At 37.4% G+C, this 24,513-nt stretch overlaps 2 protein-coding genes across 2 annotated transcripts; one reads left to right on the top strand and one right to left on the bottom strand.

Annotated features, from left to right (window-relative positions):
• The first annotated feature begins 3,117 nt into the window (after positions 1–3,117).
• Positions 3,118–23,249, top strand: triobpa (TRIO and F-actin binding protein a). Its single transcript, XM_051105833.1, has 17 exons — positions 3,118–3,504; positions 3,794–3,916; positions 5,246–5,489; positions 6,518–7,898; positions 9,487–9,652; positions 11,999–12,076; positions 12,807–12,839; positions 13,128–13,196; positions 13,393–13,482; positions 13,575–13,681; positions 15,150–15,573; positions 15,676–15,895; positions 17,632–17,728; positions 18,604–18,763; positions 20,523–20,636; positions 21,879–21,965; positions 22,596–23,249. Exons 3-17 carry the CDS (start codon positions 5,351–5,353, stop codon positions 22,755–22,757), a joined length of 3,327 nt encoding a protein of 1,108 aa, XP_050961790.1. The 5' UTR covers positions 3,118–3,504; positions 3,794–3,916; positions 5,246–5,350; the 3' UTR covers positions 22,758–23,249.
• On the bottom strand, positions 23,064–24,085 carry smdt1b (single-pass membrane protein with aspartate-rich tail 1b). The gene is made up of 3 exons (XM_051116151.1): positions 23,904–24,085; positions 23,392–23,535; positions 23,064–23,306 (listed from the first exon to the last, which is right to left on the bottom strand). Exons 1-2 carry the CDS (start codon positions 24,063–24,065, stop codon positions 23,398–23,400), a joined length of 300 nt encoding a protein of 99 aa, XP_050972108.1. The 5' UTR covers positions 24,066–24,085; the 3' UTR covers positions 23,064–23,306; positions 23,392–23,397.
• Between the last annotated feature and the right edge of the window lie 428 nt (positions 24,086–24,513).

The raw sequence follows: 24,513 nt of genomic DNA, 5'->3' as shown, positions 1-24,513 counted from the left end.
TTAACAGGTCTTTGTTTGATTTTCTTTCTCTGAATGAAGTTTTAGCTTAAATTATTTTTCCAAATAAAGATTATGAACTATCGAAAGTATTTCATTGTTTTATTTGCATACACTTAGCTTAAATGTTAAAATAAGAGCATTTTTACATTCATATTTGAATGCTGATAAACCACATGAACCACCAAAAACAAACTGCAAAACTTTTAAGTGTTGTGAGACGCTGCTAAATTGGAGCCTCTTTTCTTGTAAGCGTCCTTTGTGGTGGTTCGCATTTTCTATCGAGTCTTTTCTGGGTGCTGGATTTATGACTTTTATGTGTGCCACTCTGTAAGGGTTGGAAATGGTTCTTTAGAAAATGGGGAATAGATTGGGATGCGGGTTCTTTATAGGGATGAGAACGAAGCTAATCATTAACATCTGCTCTGGCCTCTCGGTCACCCCATACTGGGCTATTCATGGCTTTACCCCACATTCTGCCTGCCGCGGGTGCATCGCTCAAGAGAAGGGCCTTTGAGAAACGCCGTCAAATAGCTGCAGGATGTTTACAAGTTTTCCAACCAGACTAGAGGGAGAAATTTAAGGCTTTGGGAAGGGGGGAAAAAACCCTGAACTAGTTGGCACATTTCCTAACTGGATGAAACTATTTGGCAGGTGTTTTGGCGGGAAAGCCTTTCTTGATTTCAAACACACGTCACCAAAACAACGACCAAAATCAAAGAAAATCTTTTCTTAATGATGTTCTCTTGCACTTTCTGTTAAGAGAAACTTTGTGCAAGATTTTGTATCCTAACATTGATGTAGTTAGAGAACAAAATGTCTTTTGTTGAGCTTTTATAGCTAAACATTAAGCTGGAGGAGAAGTTCAGAGGAGTTCTGGCTGAGGTCTCTTACAACACTCATCAATGGAGCTCTGGGGAACAGGCAGAGTCACACAATGTAGCGGCGGACAATAGCCGATACAAAAGGGCACCATTTGGGAGAGGCAGTGTGTGCCTATGAATGGAGGGAAGGGAGGGGGCAAGGAACGACAGATGTTGTCTGTCCTCCTGAGTCAAAGCGTCCTGCAGGCAGAAAACACCAGCTAGACCCCACATGGCCATGGAGGAGAGACACAATGGAGACCCTTCAGCTCACGTCTCCTGGTCTTCTCTGATAGTTCGCAACGTAACTTTAAACTACTTCACATTGCACTGTGGTAAAGTACTTGATTTTGATCAATCAGTAAAAGTTTTATTGTAGACAGTTTCTTTACGCAAAGAGCAGCCTCATTATTATTGCTGCTTGTATCTGAAATTATAGATTTTTCAAAACCCCTGACACTCAGCAAATCTCAAAGCAACATCCCACAACAACATAGCAACTCACTAGAAACACCCCGGCAACCACTCAGAACACCCTAGCAACCCTTATATCAACACCCTGGAAACCACTTAGAACACCTTTGTAGTAAAGCCCTAGCAACCACTCAGAACACTCTAGGACACCTTATAACAGCACTATGGCAATCACTTAGAACACATTCAAAGCAACACCCTGGCAACCACTCAGAACACCCTAGAAATGTCATAGCAACACCCCGGCAACACTTAGAACACATTCATAGCAACACCCTGGCAAGCCCTCAGAACATCATAGCAACCCTTATAGCAGCAACCTGGCAACCACTTAGAACACATTCATAGCAACTTCCTAGCAACCACTCAGAACACCCTATCAATCTTTATACCAACACCCTAGCCACCACTCAAAACACCATGGTTTCAATGCCCTGGCAACTACTCAGAACACCCTAGCAACCCTTATAGCAGCACCCTGGCAACCACTTAGAACACATTCATAGCAACTCCCTAGCAACCACTCAGAACACCCTAGCAATCTTTATAGCAACACCCTAGCAACCACTTAGAAAACCACCTTAGCAGCACCCTGGCAACCACTTAGAAAACTTGCTTAGCAACGCCCTGGCAACCACTCAGAAAACCCTAATAATGTCATAGCAACACCCTGGCAACCACTTAGAACACATTCATAGCAACTCCCTAGCAACCACTCAGAACACCCTAGCAATCTTTATAGAAAAACCCTGGCAACCACTTAGAACACCTTAACAACACTGTATCAACATCCAGGCAACCACTCAGAACACCTTCATAGCAACGCACTGGCAACCACCCAGAACACCATAACAACATCATAGCAACACCCTGGCAAACATTTAGAACAACCTTCATATCAACACCCTGGCAACCACTCAGAAACCCTAGAACTCTTGTACCAACTCCCTGGCAACCACTCAGAAAACCCTAGCAACATCATATCAACATTAAGGCAACCACTCAAAAACCTTTATAGCAACGCCCTGGCGACCACTCAGAACAACCTAGTAACAATGCCCTGGTAACCTCTCAAAACCCCCTAGCAACATAGTATCAACATCAAGGCAACCACTCAGAACACCTTTGTAGCAACACCCTGGTAACCATTTAGAACACTTTTGTAGCACCTCCCTGGCAACCACTCAGAACACTCTAGCAACCTCATAACAACACCCTGACAACCACTCAGAACACCCTAACAACTTCATAGCATTAGCCTGGCAACCACTCAGACAACACCCTGGCAACCATTCTGAACACCTTCACAACAACACCCTGGCAACCACTTAGAACACCCTAGCAACATCATAGCAACACCCCGGAAACCACCCAAAACATTTCAGCATCATGGTGGTGTGTTTCGCATGGACAAACACCACTTACATTTACTTTAGAAAACGTGCCTGAACAGTAAAAATGGGCATGTCTTTTTAAATTAAAATTACAGTAATCTTAATCTTAACATTGCTTTCATCAGAAGGCCTCTGCCAAGTGCAATCCAAGATCAAACCGACTAAGTGTTCTGCACTTCAATTAGCACTAGAGCTTGAGCTGCCATCAGTGTGACTTCATGGAAAACAAAGAAGGGAATAAGAGGTTTGCTCTGTGATCCCGTTGCATTTTAATGAGCCGATCATGTAGAGTCCTCAGGGATCAGACGGTAACACTATATTCCAGCACGACGTGGACGATAAAATACGAAACAGCAGCGTACTCGAATCGCAAAGTCATCAGTCACGTCTAACTGAGCTGCGAGAGCTCGGCTCACGTCCACCAACGCTAGTTACTTATGCACCGTTACCACCGGGTGAAGGACAAGCATGGTGGAAAACTAACCCGGAGAAGAACAAGAGCCAGTGCTGGAAAAAACAGAGGAACACAGAGGACGAGGAGAAGAACATGTGAACTGGGAACAGGAGAACAAGGAAGCGGACTCAGGTGCAATAGGGACAGAGCAGGTGTGATGAAATAGTCATGAGGAGAGGCAGAGTCTAGCTTGAGTTACACCTGCCGCTCCTAAAGTAATGAAGGAAAGAGCCAGAGGAGGAACAACACAGAGATGGGGAGAAGAAGGAGAGATACAAGACGCTGGCAAGGGCACTAGTGAAGTCTCAGCAGCATTGAGAAGGTTTGTGGAGAGTTTCATATGTTTAGCTCTGCTTTTGGATTGATTCATGTGCTATTATATTCCATCGTTGCTGGTTACTTTCGGCTTAGGTTAAAAGGTGCATGTCTTGCTAACCTTGTGTGATAACCTAACGCCTGTGCATGTATGTAGAAGTTAAACTGAGTTATTATAAAATGTAACATCACTTGATTGGCTGCATGAGTTCTGGCAGAAAAACCATCTAACCTTGATGCCTCAAGGAACTTGTTTAACCCACGAGCTACATTAAAATATCCTGTTTCTGGTACAGATCCTGCTAAGATTGCACTTATCGCTGTATTTAGGAGTGAAAAGTCTCTACCTTCACCTCAGCGATGTAAATTATTCAAGAACACTTGGAATCCGTCACAATCTGCCAATCAGGGAAATTAAGGTGATGTGTCCTGAACAAGCAGCCGCTGTGATGTCAATTTGTTCTTCACTACTTTGTCTCTTGACATGACCGTCTGCGTCAATCCAGTGTGTGTATTGTTGATTTGAAGAGATATCAGAGTAACCAGATGATCTACAACAAAATGAAAAAATCTGATTTTTATAAAAATGCATTTCATAGTTTACATGCGAATCAGTAAATGGACGTTGCAACACAGTTTTCTCCTTTTTAGACATCAATACTTGTGCAAAGAAAAAAGATACGATTTAGATGCAAAGCAAAATCAAACTAATGGGCAAAAATCAAGGTGTGTCATTTGGGTTTTGCTTAAACCAGATGTGTGCAGAGTTGTGATGCAGGGTTATTATAGTTAACTAAAACTAAAACTATAAAAAAAACATTTTTTGTTATTTAAAAATAAAATAAATGTGAGCTAAAATAATATTAAATATTAAGAAACATTTAACTGAATTTTATTTTAGCAACATTTTTCATTGGTGTATATATTGAAAAAGTATGAATAAAATATATAATGAAAAATATATTATAAAATAATAATTAAAAGACATCAACTAAAAAATTAAATTAAACTGAAATTAAACTGAAAATGGAAAATACAAAAAAACATTATCTTAATGATACTAAAGTAACACTGCTATGAATATTTAAAAATATTTTGCTATTTTAAAATTGACATTTAAAAAAAAATCAAATTAATTTATAATGTCTACAATTTAATACAAATAATAGAACAAACACAATGAAAAACATAAAATGATTTAGAAAGTTTTCTCCCCCTTATTTCCACTTCCTTCATGTTATATGTCATGGCAGGCCAAATCAAAGGTCATCAGTGGCCAGTTGGTTTAGGCATCTCTGGTTTAAATGGTAAACGATCACTCCTTGATAAAAGAATACAGTGAGAACACCATTTACATGACCTTACATTTTGGCACACATCTGTTTCTTAAGATCAGTATCATTCTCTTCGAGCTGCAGGTGGAGCTGAGCACTATTGAAAATACGTCAATGTGTTATCTGACCGTGTCTAATTCAGATAATGGACGAAGACGAAGACTCATTAAAGAGTGTTGCACCATCTGCTTTAATCTACTACTGATCAACTTCTCTGCAAACCAGGGACAAGCAGCAAAGAACGTCAATTTTTATAATATTGTAAACAAGTTGAGAAATGTAGGCAAATTGATAAGAGCACTGCATATTATATTGAATTCCACGCTGCATGACTCCACAGGATATCCTACAAAAAATTAATGTGTGCTAAGCAAAATGAACAAAAATAAAAATCTGATGATCTTTTATGTGCAGACACAAACAACAGCTCTAAAACAAAGCGTGAGCTCTGAGAGTGGACCTGAAGAACTCATCTGCAGTCTCAAGGAACAACCATTACTGAACTAAGAGACCTAAAGCATGACTCGACTGGAACCGGCACTTCAGCGCTCAGAAAGTCGCTCTGCAATAGAAATGCAGAGTAGGAGAGGGAGCACTAACACGAGCAGAAGAGGAAGCATCAGCATGAGCAGAAGAGGAAGTGTTAGCCAACACACAGGTGAGATTTAATCCTGTATAGGCTAAGATAATCAGAAATATCTTTTTTTTAGATGGAGCAATCTTTGTTTTTTTGCTGAGTGTCATATTTGATACATTATAGGGTTTTATGGCTAATATAGCATAATCAAAGTTGCCAAGTCTGCATTTTTCCGCCAAATAGGGACACTTTTACACTGTAGTTGCGGGTTGTTTTTAATCGCCACGGGTTGAAGCGAACCATAGCGTGATAATAAATGTCTGGATTTTACCACCTGGAGTGCTACATTTACTGGCAGACCCCTCTGAAACGCAACTGGGTGGGTTTTGTTGTGAAAACCTGGCAACCCTGAGCATGATTATAGTAGAAGATCAAGTTCATATTATTCAGTGGGACAAAACTCAACAAAAAAAATACGCAATTTGGTGCAGGACTGATATTTTTATGGCCAAAAAGTAAGAAAATCTAATAGCTTGTAATGTAAATCAATCAGATTTCAGTTATCACTTTATATCTGCCAAAAAAAAAAAAAATAAAATGAATGAAATCAAATCAATGCAATACAATGATGATTGAGAGATGAACAAATAAACATTCCTCAAAAGTCTCATGAATCATATTTGATATTTACATTTGAACATGATTTTTCTAAACAATGATGTATGGATAGTAGATCAAGTAAACATACGTTTCTTCAGTTCTTCAAATACTCCTAACAATATAATAATAAAAACAATAATTTTAATGTTTACTTTACAAAAATCATGAAAGATTTGAAAATGATAAATTATCAATCAGATGACAAAAGGCATGTAGTAGGTTGTGTGCAACCAGTGTTGATAATTAGAAATGTGCCTATAAAATATGACTCACTAGGCTTTATCCAGACGACTTTATGAGAAGAAAAAGGTTGATAGGTTAAGACTGCAGCAGTGAGAGTATATTAGTATATTTTGTCCTGTATATTCAATAATTCTTTAAATTTATTCATCTGTGTAAATAATTTGTATGCCTAAGTACAGTATCAATCCCCTGTCTTCCTTAAACAGAGACTAGAAGAGAAACAGAACAAAGCAGCAGCCGCGCCATTTTTAAACGAGCCAATCGCTTCCTTTCACGGGACAGGGAACAGGAAGATGGCAGTACTTCCTCTCCTGTACGCCACTTCGAGAGAGGCCACCCTCTTCCAGCCAACCACAGTCCTGAGCGCAAAGCCACCATCCCCTTCCGAAACCCGGACCTGGGTCTCCCGTCCTATAGGAGGCGCTCCGACTATCTCAGCAACGAGGCAATGAGCGGCCTCTCCCCCCAGCGACACATGTCCTATTCGAATTTTAGACGCGGAGACAGCCAATCCCGTGCAAGCCCTCGCTCTGGCAGCCCAAGATCTACTAACGTCTCGCCGCAAAGACGAGGGGAATCGCGCAGTTCGTCTCATCGCCGAGGTTCCACTGCACACCGGACATCCCACACTTCCTCTCAGCAGCCTTCTGGGAAATGCACTCCATCACGAAGACGAGATTCGGTGGTTACGCGCACCACGTCTCCCTCGCGAAGCTCGGGTACGAATAAATATGATTCCTTTAGCCCCGCCCACAAAAGAAGTCCCTCCCAGAGCTCTTACGGTCACAGCTTGGATTCTGAAAAGCTGTATAAGAATCTCAAATCGATCGCAAGTTCAGCAGAGTCAGACGCATCTGAAGAAAGGAACGGATGGTCAAGACATCCTGATGTGGAAATCGACAGAGATTACAATGAACGCAACCACAGTGGTCGTAACAGCGGTCGCAGCAGTCGTAAAAGTGGTGGCCGCAATACTGGCTACAACAGCCGGGATTTCTCTCCAACAGGAGGCTACTGTGATGACAAAACAAGCCGCGTCAGTCGAAATAGTGGTTACAACAGTCGCAACAGTGGTTCTAACAGCCCTGGCGCCTCAACGCCTTATCAAGGTTACGATAAACATGCTACACTAAAAAACGGTACTTCGAAAAACAAAAGCCGCAGGAACGGTGGATACTCAGACACCTCGGATAAACAATCCAGATCTGATTCCCGCCAATCGCTAAGCCCCACCCACTCCCCTCTAAGTCCCGCCTCACCTGCATCGACACCAAACATCTCCCAATCAAGGAGAAGCCGGAATCAGATTCCGTCCCCTGATTTGTCTAAATCCCAAGCCTTAATTACAGAGACAGACAAGCTGGTCAATGATCGGAGCAGAAGCAACATCAGGCGGGGCTTGGAGGCGCTAATTCTTTCAGAGAACACCAGGTCTTCCAGCCAACCAGCAGTGCCAGAGATGACCATTGAGGACTATGTGATCATTGCAGATATTCCCAGATCGAAGCTGTACCCTGAGGAAGAAGAAGCAATTATAGTAAGGAGGAGACCGCAGAGCCGAAGCCCACGCAGAGACAATCAGCAAAGGTTAGATATTTGAAAAGAGGGAGAGTGATGACACTTTTCCACCGACATGGTGCTGGTGCTGATGCAAGAGCAGATGCCTAATCTGAGCATTTCCAATGAAAAATACAGCTGCGAGCAGCCATTACTGAGGTTTAAGTGCTTTAAGGCATTTAAACACATATGAAAAAAGACATTGCATATTATTTAGCAAGCCTGTAACCACCCAAATCAATGATTTAAAGATCATTTACCATAGAAATATGATGTTTTTCAATGTCTATGACTGTTACAGCACAAGCTGTGGTCCGATCTCCCTAAAACTTGGCATGCTTATTTAGAATCACTTGTTGCATGGGCTCACCAGGTTTCGTGAAGTTTTGAGTTTTGGTTTTGGCTTTATAAGGTTTTGGGTATATTTGGACAGGCTCCCTTTCTAAACAACCCTGTTATAGCTTCCCAAAGGGTAAATCCAGGTAATGGTAAATCCAAGGGTAAATTTAGAGAGTCCAGAGAATTGCATTACACTGCAACCTAGGACTAGCTCGCAAAAGTAGGGTTTTTTTTTTTTCACATATTCTCAATCATTGACATCATCTAGATCAGCAGTGGTTCTAGAGGCTAAGTTGTTCGTAATTAGAAGGTCTATCAAATGATACTAATGGGCGTATACGTGAAAAAACGCACAATATACAATCATTACACTCTTGAAAAATGCAATATTGCCCCCCTGTGGCCGATTTCTTTCCAATTTCTCACAGGCCTTTAGGGCCATGAGTCAAACAGGCCCACCGAGTTTCATTCCGATAGACTTTTGTTAGCCTCATCTAATATGTGCTCAAAGTTTGTCAGCCTATGGTGGCCATGTTTTTGAGATATGCATATATCCATATAGCCACTTGTGGCACTTTGGACCAAGACTGTGCTTACCAATTTTAATGTTGATAGAACGTACGGGTGCATAGTTATGGCCATTTTTATGTTCTTTCCCTCTTATAGCGCCACCAAGTGGCCAAGCTCCATGACTTTTTTCATGTGACCTCAGATTAAAATCCTGTTACAGCACTAGGTCCGATCATGCAAAAACCCTAGGACTACTTCGTAATAGTAGATTTTTCAAAAAATGCAAAATACCTGAAAATTTCGACACTTGAGCCTGCAACGAACCGTTTAGGAGTTAATAGCAATTTTGTACTTTTGATCGCTGTTGCGCCCCCATCAGGGGGCTACGCGCTTGAACACCTTATTAAAAGTGATTGACATCCCATTACAAGTTATACCAAATCATTTATTTCCAGCTCTAAAAAATGTGATTAATCTCATGATTTTAATTCAATAAATACAACACAACTTTTTGTGTCAAACACACTTAATTAAAAATCAATCAATAAATGTTAAAAAGTCAGTTTTGGCATCCATATCTCAAAATATTTTCAGTGGACATACTTCATCCAACAGTCAAAAGTCAAAGCTCCCAAGTCAAAATTTGGACTGTTTCTGAGAAAAGTTCACAGATCCCCATCAATGCACCAGCACTATTTCAGTGGCAAACTGAGTGTGAGAGAGAGGAAACTCTGTTAGTAAATTCTACTTCTCCTTTCTGTGGTTAAAGCTATGGGGATGGGAGATATGACTATGAGCATGAGGTTTCAGAAGAGCGAGGCAGAGGAAGAGAAAGAGAGAGAGGAAGAGACCGCAGAGAGAAAGAGCGGAGACGTCTAGACAAAGAGATGGGAGGGTCGTCAAAAACCAACAGCACTACGTCAGGCCATTCACAGGTGCTTGAGTTTACAGTTTCACACATTACTTCCCTTTCTCACTGATGTCATCTCACCTCTCATCTATTCTGCTGAATCTGCAGAGCCAAAAATAAATAAAAATAGCATGAGACATATTTGGACAGATGATGAAATGGCAAAATGTAAAATCCAATATACTTACACTGAAAGAAGCATCTGAGACATATTTTGAGACTATTAGATTATAGATTATAGATTATTACGTTGTCTTGAGAAAGCCAATTTACTGATATGCTATTTTCTTCCGAGACTAAATCTGTCGACACTAACTCGTCCTAGAGCTTTAACTCTACAAACTCCAAACTCAGCCCAGATCTTCACACTGATCCGACCGAGTGTGCTATGTCTTTTCTAACTGATCGGACTTACGGTTTTCCTAAAAATGCAGATTTAAATTGGGAAAAATCTCATAGATTTACATTGACGGAATGTTCAAATGAGCCAACACTTTTCAAATTCCAACTGTCAAAACTCCCAGAATCCTTTGAGACTCAGTCAAACTTCCCTTCTATGTACTGTACTTCTAATCCATTTAAACTCATTCAAACTCTATCTATGCCTAGCAACCAGAATCATGCTAGTAACTTGCTAATCATGCTAGCAAAATGCTAGTAACTTGCTAATCATGCTAGCAACACGTTAGTAACTTGCTAATCATGCTAACAACATGCTAGTAAATTGTTAGTCATGCTACAAACATGCTAGCAACATGCTAGTTACTTGCTAATCATGCTAGTAACATGCTAACGACATGCTAATCATTCAACAATCATGCTAGCAACATGCTACTAACTTTCTAATCTTGCTAGAAACATGGTAGCAACTTGCTAATCATGCTAGAAACATGCTAGCAACTTGTTAATCATGCTAACAACATGTTAGTAGCTTGCTACTTATGTTAGCACTATGCTAGTAAAATGCTAGTAACTTGTTAATCATGCTAACAACATGCTAGTAACTTGCTAGTCATGCTACAAACATGCTAGTAACTTGCTAATCATGGTAACGACATGCTAATCATGCTACAATCATGCTAGCAACATGTTAGCAACTTGCTAATCTTGCTATAAACATGCTAGCAACTTGCTAATCATGCTAGAAACATGGTAGCAACTTGCTAATCATGTTAGTAACTTGCTAATCATGTTAACACCATGCTAGTAACTTGCTAATTATGTTAGCACCATGCTAGTAAAATGCTAGTAACTTGTTAATCATGCTAACAACATGCTAGTAACTTGCTAATCATGCTAGAAACATGCTAGTAACTTGCTAATCATGCTAGTAACATACTAGTAACTTGCTAATCATGCAAGCAACACGCTAGTAACTTGCTAATCATGCTAACAACATGCTAGTAAATTGCTAGTCATGCTAGAAACATGCTAGCAACATGCTAGTTACTTGCTAATCATGCTAGTAACATGTTAATGACATGCTAATCATTCTACAGTCATGCTAGCAACATGCTACTAACTTTCTAATCTTGCTAGAAACATGGTAGCAACTTGCTAATAATGCTAGAAACATGCTAGTAACTTGCTAATCATGCTAACAACATGCTAATCATGTAACAACATGCTTATGTTAGCACCATGCTAGTAAAATGCTAGTAACTTGTTAATCATGCTAACAACATGCTAGTAACTTGCTAGTCATGCTACAAACATGCTAGTAACTTGCCAATCATGCTAGTAACATGCTAGTAACATGCTAGTAACTTGCTAATCATGCTAACGACATGCTAATCATGCTACAATCGTGCTAGCAACATGCTACTAACTTGCTAATATTGCTAGAAACATGCTAGCAACTTGCTAATCATGTTAACTACATGCTAGTAACTTGCTAATAATCCTACAAGCATGCTAACAACATGCTAGTACCTTGCTAATCATTATAAGATCATTGCTAGTCACATGTTAATCATGTTAATAACATGCTAACAACATTCTATCTATCTATCTCTGACAGACTGAATTGCCTTCAAAACATCCAAACGTTAACCTTTTAAAACTACTTTAGGATTCAAACTATTTCAGACTGAAAACCATCAAACTTAGAACTTTTTAAAACTTCTTAAACTTTCAAACTTTTTAAAACTTTCTGTTCCAGCTTTCTCAAGCCAACTTAAAGTTTGTCTTGACAAACTTTTTTATCTAGTTATTATTCTGATGTGGGCCGGTGTGTAACCAACTATAGCAACACCTTAGAAACCTCATAGCTGGCAGTGTTTTCTTCAGCCACCATTTAAAAAAATAATATACTTAGTATATTAGCATATACTTAGTAATATACTTAGTATCTCTCTGAATATGTTCTCAGAGGTCCAGCAAAAATGGAGAAAGCATTAGGATGGTAAACGGAAAACACAAAGGTTCAGAAGACCCCCCTCAGATGCAGGTAAAGTCACCTGCACTCACGACTAGTTTACCAACGCTGAGGTATCCGGTTACTAGTTCAGAAGCAGTTCTCTGTGTTCACAGAATGGACGAAAACGCACTTTTGAGCTCCTAGATAGAAAGTACATTATATTTAGCGCTAGTTATAGCTGTTTTAGCTAGGCTATGAGAGGATTTAAAGCGTATATAACGCTGAGAGAAGTTCAACATTTCAGGACTGACAGCGTTAATGTGTCAAACCGCGAGCTGCTTCACGGAAGCTTCACGTCACATGACCAACTGTTAGAGATGCTTGCCTAGTCACGAAGGGATAATTTAACGTTTTTGTACTTGAATTTATTTTAGAAGCAGTATATAAGTGCGGGGATTGCTTAAATGAGCGCGAATTTGTATTTATTTAATTCACGACCATATCATCGTGCGAATACACTGTTGTATGACACTACGTACTAGCGAGAATTGAGCAACTAAACCAGTTTCTTTCCTCTTTCATGCCTACATCCGGATACCCATGTCGGTAAGTCGTTAAAAATGTGTGTTTGTTGAAATACTTGAGTAAATGAGTCGTTGTGTGAGTTCTGGACTGGAATGTCTCGTGTTCTGGATTACTGTGCTCTGGAATGTCATTTTGTTGCACTGGGAAGATTTGTACTGTATAATGAATTCCTTATGCATTCACAACTGTTTGTGATTCTGTTTCTTATAAGCTTGACCTTCCGCACTGTAAAAAGGGATGGATGTATATGCTGGATGAAGATGAAGAGGTAAGGATGCGGAGTGCTTCTGTTGAACTAGATCTGATGCATGACATTGCATGACCAGCGACTGTCTATGGCTGTTATAGGGAAGTTGGCATAACATTAATTGCTATACTTGATTTAAAAATAAAAAGCATAAATTGAAATGGTGAGCACTTGCAGAAAGATAGACTCTTTTTCGTTAGCTTGATTTTGAAAAAATTCAAAGAGCATTATCATGTAATATTCATCTGTTGCTTTGTCTGTGATAATGCATATAGGTACAGACTGTAAAGTTCTTGCATTTATTTGCAGTGGAGAAAGCACTGGTTTGTGATCTCTGATTCGGGACTGAGATACTACAGAGATTCTGCAGCTGAAGAGGTGAGTGAGAATTGCTGAAAATGCCATGCAAATAAATTATTGTTATAGGAATGAGGAAATCAGGGAATGAATCATGGAATTTAAACATGGTAGCATTTGTAAAATGGAGCTGAGAGTACTACACTTGTAATAGAAACTGAAAGCACGATCAGATTTAGCAATAACAACTTGAATTCTGTGTTTTTCACTCTGATAGAGAGATGAGGCGGATGGTGAGATTTATTTACGTCACTGTTTGCGAGTGGAGGAATTTGATGCCGATAAAAACTATGGACTTCAATTGCATGTAAGAAGTTGTCAGAAAAGTTAAGAGGGCAACTCATTAGGAAAAATTAAGAATATTCCTAATGTGGTTATACCTTTGTGATTGATCTGCAGATGCGTGATGGACTGGTGACCCTGTCAGCGATGACCTCCAGAATCAGGAGGAACTGGATCGACACACTGAGGAGAATCACATCCAGGGATTCGACTGAGAGGATTTGGTATGATAGAACTGAAAGAATAAGTGCAGAGGATCAGTCGGGGTGAATTTCATGGAAACGGTCAGGCACATGAGGGGAAAATATATATATATATGTATGTATTTTGAGATATGACAGTGAAACTTGTTTTTAGGACCATTTATGTTTTTTTTTTTTGTTTTTTTTCGTGATATAAGCATATGTTATAATATACAGTGGTGGTATTTGTTGTAATGCCAAACTTGACAGCCACAGTGTATAAAATTATAATAATGTGCATATAATGAAAATCCTCAGTGATGATAATTAAAATAATGCAAAAATATTTTGATGTTCATAAAATTATACTATAGTAAATATTTTCTAAATCTTTGTGCTAAGTACAATTTTTAAATGTTATAATTTTTTTAAATTAAATTATAAGATGATTTCATGGTATTCAGTTTATATATATTAATAAAATATTAAATTTCCACAATAAAAACATTGATTGCTATATTGATTATGGTTACATGAAAGATGAACATGTCTAAAAGGAGAAATATATTATATATATATATATATATATATATACATACATAATAAAAGTGTTAATTTCTATAATTCCCCCAGATAAATGCTGATCTTTAGATCTTTCTATTCATCAAAGAATCCTGACAAAACGGTTTTAAGTATTGATAAAAAATAATAAAAATAAAAAAAATAGCATATTAATGATTTCTGAATGATCATTTGACACTGAAGACTTTAGTAATGATGCTGAAAATTAAATAAATTACATTTAAAAAGTTATTTTTTAAATAGTAAAAGTATTCCAACATTTTATTGTTTTTGCTGTACTTTGGATAAATGCAGGTTTAGTGATCAGAAGAGAGTTCTTACTATTACAAAAATTTGACTGGTAGTGTATATAATGATAGTGTATAAAAATAAAATATGTATTGTATAATATACAATAGTAGCATTTGCTATAATGCAGCTATATAGCATTATAATAATGAGCATCTGATGAGAATCATTGTTGATAAAAAATAATGAGAATTACAACCTAACTTAAAAAATAAAATAGAAAAAAAATAAACAAGCTGGATTACAGTGATGAGAATGTAGGGGAAAATTGTCATAAAAATAATGTTGCAATGCAATGCAAAAAAAAAAAAAATAAATAAATAAAATAAAATTGGGCCTTATTTTTGCTGTCTATATGCAAAATATAATAATATAACAAAGCGTAATCTTTGTGCTAGATGCATTTTGTTTTGATTTTTACTTTAGGTTGAAACATGACGTTTTAATATATTCACCTATACATTATTTATATTAAAATATATCAAATATTGCTAAATCATTACTATATTGATTATGGTCATCTGAAGTCTTTTAAATAGAAATAATCGTTACTAAGATTAACTGATGCAAGTTTGAGGTTTGACTCAGGTTCCTGTTTTCATGCAAGTAGGAAGTTGAGATCTCTGCCTGTTTTCAACAGTGACATCAGTGACAGAGAGAACTCCAGTTCCCAGAATGCATCCTCTCCTGCACCCCGTGACCCAAGGTCAGATGTCGACGGTCTGTATCAGAATGAACCCAACATGACGTCCTCACCATTATCCAATCGGCGGGAGGCAGGCGAGGGCCGCGACCGTGAGCTTGAAAGACGCCTGGAAGACCGAACCAAGTGGTTCCAGGAGGGAATTTCTGACAGGGAGGGCGAAGACCCCTGGGATAAGGTAGAACTGAAGAAGGGCACTACGACTTCAGTCACTTTGACCCGGCCGCAGGTTGCTGACGCTCAGCCAGGGCCGGACATCGAGAGGAAGTGGGCAGACTTTGAGCAGCTTCCAATTGGAGAGCAGCATTCGCCGGCTGATTTCCAAAATCCGCAAACAACAAATGAGGTGCTTCAGCGAGAGGTGTGATTTTGGATTTAGACAAGCATGACATCTGTGTTGGTCCTGGGACCATTTAATGTGTATCTGTGTGTGTGTGTGATCTGGATGCATTGCTTTGGTCAGGTGGTGTCTCTGAGGCAGCAGATCGAGGCTCTTCGTCAGGTCCGCAAGGCGGCCAGTATCTGCGGTCCTGATGCGCCCTGTGCTCTCAAACTGGATCAGATGGAGAAGGAGCACAGAGAGAGACTGCAGAAGATACACGATGAGCATGAGAGAGAACGCAGAGAGATGGAGAGAGACAAACAGAGACTGCTGCAGGAGGAAGCCAAGAATGCAGTCCAAGGTCAGTGTGGACCACAGAACACAGATCACACAAGAGTCACACAATAAAAGTGATGTGATTTTTAAAGAAATAATAGCTAATCAGCATATTAGAATGATTTCTGAAGGATCATGTGATACTGAAGACTGGAGTAATGATGCTGAAATTTCGGCTTTGATCACAGGAATAAATTACATTTTATAATATATTCACATAGAATTCACAGTATATTCACCATATTACTTTTTTACTGTATTTGTGATCAAATAAATGCAGCCTTGGTGAACATAAGAGAAATAAAACATAAAAACATAAGAAAAAATGACCAACCCAAAAATTTTGACCGGTGATGCACAGTATATTTAGCTTTATGAAATAATTTTTATGTGTAGTTTAGTTTGCATACCTTCAGGTGTCACGCTGAATGAATAAGCTTTCCATGTTAGGATAGGAAAATATTTGGCCAAGATACAGCTATTTAAAAACGAAAAAATCAAAATATTGAGAAAATCACCTTTAAAGGTGTCCAAGTAAAGTTCTTGGCAATGCATATTACTACCTAAAAATTACATTTATATATATTTATGGTAGGAAATTTACAAAATATCTTCATGGAACATGATCTTTACTTAATATCCTAATGATTTTTAGCATAAAAGAAAAATTGATCATTTTGACCCATACAATAAATTGTTGGTTATTGCTACAAATATACCCGTGCTACTTAAGCCTGGGTTTGTGATCCAGAGCCACATATAAGAAATATAAAATTCACAAATTTGCTGTGATATTTGGTCTGAATGAGATATAAAGATAGTTATGTCATTCAAGAACAATCAAAATGGAAATTCATGTAATATGCAATATTTAATAATGCACGACAGCACAATACAAATTAATATGACAAACTTTTTTTCATATTTAAGTTTTTTTAAAGACATTAATTGCTTTACTGAGAGTAAAGTCATTTATAATATTACGAAAGATTTCTGTTTCAAATAAATGCTGTTCTTTTGAGCTTTTTGTCCATCAAAGAATCTAGAAAAAATGTATTTCCACAAAAATATGAAGCAGCACAATTGTTTTGAACTATGATTATAATCAGAAATGTTTCTTGAACGGCAAATCAGCATGTTAGAATGATTTCTGAAGGATCATGTGACACTGAAGACTGGAGTAATGATGCTAAAAATTCTGATTTGATCACAGGAATAAATTATATAATAATATTTCACAATATTCATGTTTTTACTGTATATCTGATTAAATAAATACAGCCTTGGTGAACATAAGAGACTTCTTTGAAAAAATAATAATAATAATAATTCTTACAGGCCCAAACACTTCAACAGTATATATGTAACGTGAAAGTAAAATCATTTAAAAACACATTTTCATTACTTGAAGTATAAATCAGATAACATGAAATAAAATATAAAAGGCTACATTTCTCATTTTTTGTTTAGTTTAACTGGAAGTATACCAATATGAACTAAAACTAATAAATAAAAATTATAATATGATGCAAATAATATTACAAAACAAACAAAATTACTATTTCTTTAACTAAAATCCAAGTGAAAACAAAAAATGTTGAAATCATATCTAATTCAAAATAACTAAAAACTATAATAGTATATCAATGATACTAAAATAACACATTTCGATATATATGATTAGATCAGAATTCGGTGATTTTTATCCGTCGTTTTAAATACTAAGCTTCTCATTATACTTTTTTATCTTCAATCATGCAGCAATGGAGGCTCTGAGGAAAGCTCATCAGGAGGAGATTGAGAAGCTGAAGGCTTATGGAGGAGGAGAGACGACAAACCCCTCCATCAGACAACAGCTGTACGTCCACATTAATACAATTTACACATAGCACAGCACTCAATCAAATGTGCAAAACATAAACAGTCTCACAAGGAAACACAACCTAAACTGTTTTATACACATTTTTGTGTTGTGTAGCTTAATAAAATCAGTAGAAACATGTTGAAAATGTAATTTTATCCTGACCAATATAGGATATCCAATGTCTATGGATAATCAGGTAAACCTAAGTTGGTCAAAAATACATGTGAACCACAACCTGAAGGTGGATGCTTGTACAATGACACTAAATGGCCTTTTACTTGCTATAAAAGTATAATCTTTAAATCAGATGACAGAAGGCATGTAGTAGATTGTGTACAAAAGGCTTTTCAGCAAACATTTGATCATGCTGATCAATTAGAGGCCTTTGTGTGTCAAATATGATGCTGTAGGCTGTATAGAGTTAAGCTGTATATGGCTATACTTTGGAGTTTGGGTTCTTCTGATGACAATTTTATAATTTATAGTAGATATATGAAATTCTGGATGTTTGCTGTGTGTTAGATTCATTACAGGCATCTTTGACGAGTTTGAAATGACTTTTAGTTTTCTAAAAATCTGAGAATATATTGCATGCCAGAAATCTTGTTCAAACTCTCATGGGAGTCCAGTGGCAGTAATCAGTACTGTACATAAACTCTCATCTGTCCCGCTCAGCTGTGCTGTAATTCTTTTCTCACGGCTCAGAGAATCAGAACACAAGAGCGTCATTTACTCTGAAAAGTAGCAGATGTTTGATTGACAGTTTGTAATTGACCAGAGTCCCACTGAGAGAATCAACTGATCACTCATCAGTCAATCATTACATCAGTAATCCAGTTAATCAATGCACTGCTTTGTGTGTGTATCAGGCGGGAGTCGCTCTCTCTGCAGCAGGAGTTGGACGGTCTGTCGGAGCGTTATTCCCAGCAGTGCGTGGAGCTCAACCGCGTACAGAACAGCACAGAAGAGCGAAACGGAGAGATCCGACAGAAGGAGAGAGAGATGGAGCAGCTCCGCCAAGAGAATCAGGTAGACAGGAAGTGGGATGAGAAGACTGGAAGATACACAATCACCAGAGTTTAAAAAAAAGGCTAAAATTATGGAAGCCCGTTTCCACCACTGAATTAAAAAAAAAAAGGTGATTGCAACTTTTTTTCGCACAATTGCAATTTTACATCTTGCAGTTTTGACTTTTTTTTCTCTGAATTGCATGATACAAACTTGCATTTCTGACCTTTTTCTTAGAATTGTGAGATATAAACTCGCAGTTGCAACTTCAGAATTGTGAGATATGAACCCACAATTTGACTTTTTTTTTCAGAATTGCGTGTTATAAACTCACAATTACGAGTTATAGTTTTCTCAGAATTGCGAGTTTATATCTCGCAGTTGTGACTTTTGAATTGTGACTTGACACTTGCAAGTGTGAACTGCATAATACAAACTCGCAATTCTGACTTTTCTCTTAGAATTGCGTGATATAAACTCGCAATTGTGAATTTGAGACTTATGTCAGAATTGTGAGATATAATGTCGTAATTCTGAGAACATATCAGTCTTTTTTACCTCAAAATTGGATCTTATAACTCGCAATTGGGAGTTTGTATCTCACAATTCTGAGAAAAAAAGTCAGCATTGCAAGTTTGTATCACGATTGTATCGCACAAAGTCACAATTACCTTTTTTCATTTTTTAATTCAGTGGCAGAAACGGCCTTCTTTTTTTAATTCTAGTATGACATAAAGAGACATTCATTAGATGTAAAACTGACGTGTTATCAATCATATGCAGCCACAAAGATTTTTGGGAAATGTCTGTTCAAAAATGTGGGGTTTGTAAGATTTTCAGGCCTCTTCTGCTCATCAAGGCTGCATTTATTTGATTAAAAATACAATAAAAATAGTAAAATTGTGAAAAATGTTTACAATTTAAAATAACTCTTTTCTATGTGAATATATTGTGAATTGTAATTTATTCCTGTGATCAAAGCTGAATTTTCAGCATCATTACTCCAGTCTTCAGTGTCACGTGATCCTCCAGAAATCATTCTAATATGCTGATTTGCTGCTCAAGAAACATTTATGATTATTATCAGTGTTGAAAACAGCTGTTTTATGCTTTTGTGTAAATATACATATTTTCAGGATTCTTCGATCAATGAACGTTCAACATTTGAAATAGAAATCTTTTGTGATATTATAAAAGTCTTTACTGTCACTTTGATCAATTTAATGCATCCTTGCTGAAAAGAAGCTTTTCCCACTAGTAATTCTGGTGACGTTCATGTGCTCTAATTTCATCAATGGAATCATTCAGACATCACATTTCATCCATTATTTCAGATATTGAAATCTAACTCACAGCACCTTTTAAATGACAACACACATATCAATTAGTCAGAAGGGAAACGGATAGTGATTTCAGGATCTGTAATATGTCTCAACAGACAGCATCCTGTTTCATTGTTCTCAGAGGAGTGACCGTCTGGGTCAGTGTGAGCTTTGTTTACTGATCCCGGACTGGATTACTAATACTAATCAGGGTTATTGCCATTATACAAATGCTAGAAAATGGACCACAAAACCAGTCATAATGGTCAGTTTTTTTTAAATTGAGATTAATACATCAACAGCTATTGCTACAAATATACCTGTACTACTTAAGACTGGTTTTGTGGTCCAGGGTCACAAATGATTGTCTTTTTGTCAGTGTGTGAATAAGCAAGACTTCATGTGTCGTTTTTAGTTTAAATGTGTTAAAATCACATTTCCTCTTCCTGTTCACACAGGAACTGCAGGCACGTCTGACGGAGGAGATAAGTCTCATGCGATCTTTCATCACAGGCCAGAGGTCAGGAGTTGTTCCCTTCGGCAGCTATGAAAGGAGCACCTCCGAATTAGAGGTGAGGCTCTGACCTTTGATCTGTAGAATGTTTCAAAAACATTAAAAAATCTTACCAACCCCAAACTTTTGAATGGGTGTGTAATGAAATAACACAGAGTCGATAAATAATTTGATGATCTATCAAAAGTAGCTAAAGCTCGGACGCTGTTATTAGATTCTCAACACTGGATCTGTCAGATATTTAATGCTCTACACAAATAATAATAAATTAAAAAGCCAATTCAATCGAGATGCAAAAATAGGACGAAAAAGCAAAGATTGATCTCACCAAATTATTTGTTTCCTTGTCCTATAGTCCGTTTTGTGTACAAAAATAATCCACAAAGATAATTATAAATCCCAGATCATAGATGAAATTACATTACCATGTTGTCTATTAGAGGGGAAATAGATTGCTGTCACACTGTCCAGCACAAAGAGTGGACTGCACATAGAATTTAGGGTTATTGTTCACTGTGAAGTAAGCTTTTATGGTTGAGGAGTGGGAATGAAGATGCTTTTGGAGCCCAGATGGTGTAATTACAACATCAACCAGCAGGGGCTAATTGGTCCATGAGCCAGCCAAAACTTGACAAATTGTCAGATTTTGAAATGCAAATGGTAATTTGTACATATAGAGAATGTGCACACTGTACACATCACATATAATGCATACTGTGAAAATAATGTGGCTTGTATTGGAGTTTAGAGACGTGTAAAGGTGAATGATGTTGTTTGGGGGGCGGGGCATGTGATGTGAGTGATCGGTGTTTCTGTAGACAAACACTGACATCTACTGATCATAGTGAACTCACTGTAAACCTTCTTGAGCAAGTACCAGTAAATATACAGATTGTTATTTTGGAGAGATCTGTGTTTTACAGTAATAGATATTTAGTGATCCATGTTACTCTCCATTGTCCTGCCAGATTAACTGTTATTTGTTGTCTTTGTCCATTTGTGTGGGTGGTTTGTACATTATTTATGAAGACACTTGTGTAGGCGTTGACATTGTTTTCTCTATTTATGAGGGAAAGTGTATATTTTAGATGCTGTGAGTGATCACCGTTTCATTTTTTTACCCATCTGAATCATCCTTTAGCTTTTTTGCACATCATTTAAACAGCCCAGTGGAATGACAAATGAGTTTTTACAAAAACAAATACTTGATATAGTTTGCTAATTAATATATGTCAAAATGTTGTTTCAGTTGGTTTTAAATAGAGTATTGTTTTACTGACATATCCATGTCCAATTGTAGATGTTACTAAAGGTGAAGGAGAGCGAAGTGGAGTTTCTACACAAGGAGATCAGCTGTCTCAGGAAAGAGGTCCAAACTCTTACTAAGGTACAACGTTTGTGTGTGAAAGTCAGCAAGAAATCTAATACTAGTCACTTTCTTCATACATGCTCCTAGTCATATTACAAAAAATGTAATGTAATAAATCCTTCAAATGTTTGGGGTCGGTAAGATTTTTTAAGAAATGAATACTTTTGTTCAGCAAGGATACATTAAATTGATCAAAAGTGAAAGACATTCATAACGTTACTAAAGTTACTAGCTTCCACAAAAAAATGTTTGTTTTCTGCAGCAAATCAGCATATTAATGATTTCTGAAAGATCATGTGACACTAAAGACTGGAGTAATGATGCCGAAATTTAAGCTTTGCACCACAGGAATGAATTACATTTTACAATATATTCACATAGAAAACAGTCACTTTAAACTGTAATATTTCACTTTTTTTTCCCACCTGCATTTTGCATTTTGATCAAACGAATGCATTCTTGGTGAACAGAAGTGACTTCATTAAAAAAAAATAATGACAACCCCAAGTGTTTGAACAGTGGTGTACATTAATGAATTAAACTGTGTTTATCGCTGTTCTTCAGTATTAATATATGACATGAAAACATGAAAACTGAGTGATGTTTATAATAATATGGATAGTAACAAATGCTCTTCTGTGCCTGCAGGAGAATGAAGTATTGAGCGAGCGCTACAAGCAGGTGTATGTTGAGCTGACTGAATTACGGGGCCGCAGTGAGCGAGACATTAATGCACTTAAAGAACACCTCAAACTCACTAATGCTGCACTGGAGGAGGGGCGTCTCCTAGGCAACAGCACTGACCAATGAAAACACAGCAAGGAGTTAAATGATGGATGGGATGCATTGATTTCGCCATCCCTGTTTGGTCATGTACATACAGGATATTGTGTTATGTGCAGCTCTTTTTTAAAAATCGTATTGGTTGGAAACAACAGTGGTGCTGAAAGTGAATAAACATTCCATGCTCTTAAAACAAGATATATTTTAAGTTAAACACAATAAAAAAACATTAATCTGTTGGACTTGTGTGAAAGATTGACTGTGTGAATTTAACTGTAATACGATTGCAAGATAAAACACGCATACATATGTGACAAAAACGCAACCAGCAACTAACATTCAAGCAATTTATTAAATAGAAGAGAGGCGACTGATGAGGGCAGCCTCATGTCATATTGTCTTTGACAATATTTGGAAACATAAAAACAGCTTTAAACTTTGGTTTATGAACATGGTTAGTGTAATGCAGGAATGTAAACACAAAAATGTGTTGACAATCTTCATTATTGCATAAATATATCCTGTTCAGCTGCATCGGGAATCGTTTAGATCTTCAGACTGCTGAAGTGAAACAAACTGAAACAAAAAATAATAACATGAATATCTATGATTTGTTATTTATCTATGATATCTTGTGATTTAATTGATATACTGCTTGTACCTGAACTCAGTCATCATCATCATCATCATCTGGGACGAAGATCTCATGTTCCTCCAGAAGAGCAGCAAAATTTTTACTGATCAGATTACCGACATAGAGGAACGGAATCACCACTATAACCATACGGGTCAGACCGAACGGGACCTGCAGAAGTATCACAGAAATAGATCAAACTATACAACAACAACAACAACAATAATAATAATAATAATAATAATAACAATGAATGTGTGCTGTTCGAAAACTTTAACAATAGCGTTTAAAAAAAATTATAAACAGTAAACGCAGTCGTTACACTGACATATCTTTAAATAATGGATTTTTAGAAAAAAAACTGTACACGAAGCGCTTCCTCATTTTTATAAATATGTGCCGCTCCAACAATTTGATTGGTTACTAGCCATGTCAGTCAAGCCATTCTTAATTTTCATTGGCTAGGCCAAAACCCAACCCCGGTTACTGCGTCCCTTCGGGAGTATCCATCGGCAATGTTTAGACATATATAAACGCACCTTAATTGGTTTAGGAAGGATAGCCCCCGATGTGCTTGACACGGCGGTTCGGCTGAGAGTCGGTCCTGTCGCATTTACTGATTTTGGGCCAGTGTTGAGGCTCAATGTTGGTGTATTTCTAAGGAAAAAAGCCCGAGAGAGACGACCTGCCAACGACGCCATGTTTCCTGCCTGTGCGCTTTAGGGACACGCCCAGTGGACCCGCCCCATTTGGGTTTATAATTAGGGGGCGGAGTAAATGTGCGCTTCCAGTATTTACAGAAGAAGCTGTATTTATTATGTAATATTATTTAATTATACAAATGTTGTATATTAAATGTATACATTTAGATGAATAAATGTGTACACATTTGTTCAATCCCAGAACATACCGACCTCCCATCTCACATAAAAGAGAGGGAGGGATTGCATTAACTATTTCAATAGAGACACACCTTCAGAGCATAGGTCAATGTCCTTCATTCCATTGTATGCAGGTATGATAAATATCTACAATACCATGACAGTGTATCACAACTGTAGCATGTAGAATAGTGACTTTTACAAAACCATCCAAACAAAAAAAAAACTACTGAGAGCATTTATTTATTTAAACATTATCATTCATTGT

The sequence above is a fragment of the Labeo rohita genome, chromosome 1 (genome assembly GCF_022985175.1).
Source record: "Labeo rohita strain BAU-BD-2019 chromosome 1, IGBB_LRoh.1.0, whole genome shotgun sequence".
Taxonomy (NCBI): Eukaryota; Metazoa; Chordata; class Actinopteri; order Cypriniformes; family Cyprinidae; genus Labeo; species Labeo rohita.
This window is presented reverse-complemented; position numbering and strand designations above follow the sequence as displayed.

Excerpts from the sequence above, each read along its gene's own strand:
- triobpa (XM_051105833.1), top strand. The coding sequence starts at position 5,351 with ATGACTCGACTGGAACCGGCACTTCAGCGCTCAGAAAGTCGCTCTGCA. Across the intron at positions 7,899-9,486 it reads CGCAGAGACAATCAGCAAAG|CTATGGGGATGGGAGATATG; the intron begins GTTAGATATTTG and ends CTGTGGTTAAAG. Across the intron at positions 15,896-17,631 it reads AGCCAAGAATGCAGTCCAAG|CAATGGAGGCTCTGAGGAAA; the intron begins GTCAGTGTGGAC and ends TCAATCATGCAG.
- smdt1b (XM_051116151.1), bottom strand. The coding sequence starts at position 24,065 with ATGGCGTCGTTGGCAGGTCGTCTCTCTCGGGCTTTTTTCCTTAGAAAT. Across the intron at positions 23,536-23,903 it reads TCCTTCCTAAACCAATTAAG|GTCCCGTTCGGTCTGACCCG; the intron begins GTGCGTTTATAT and ends ATACTTCTGCAG.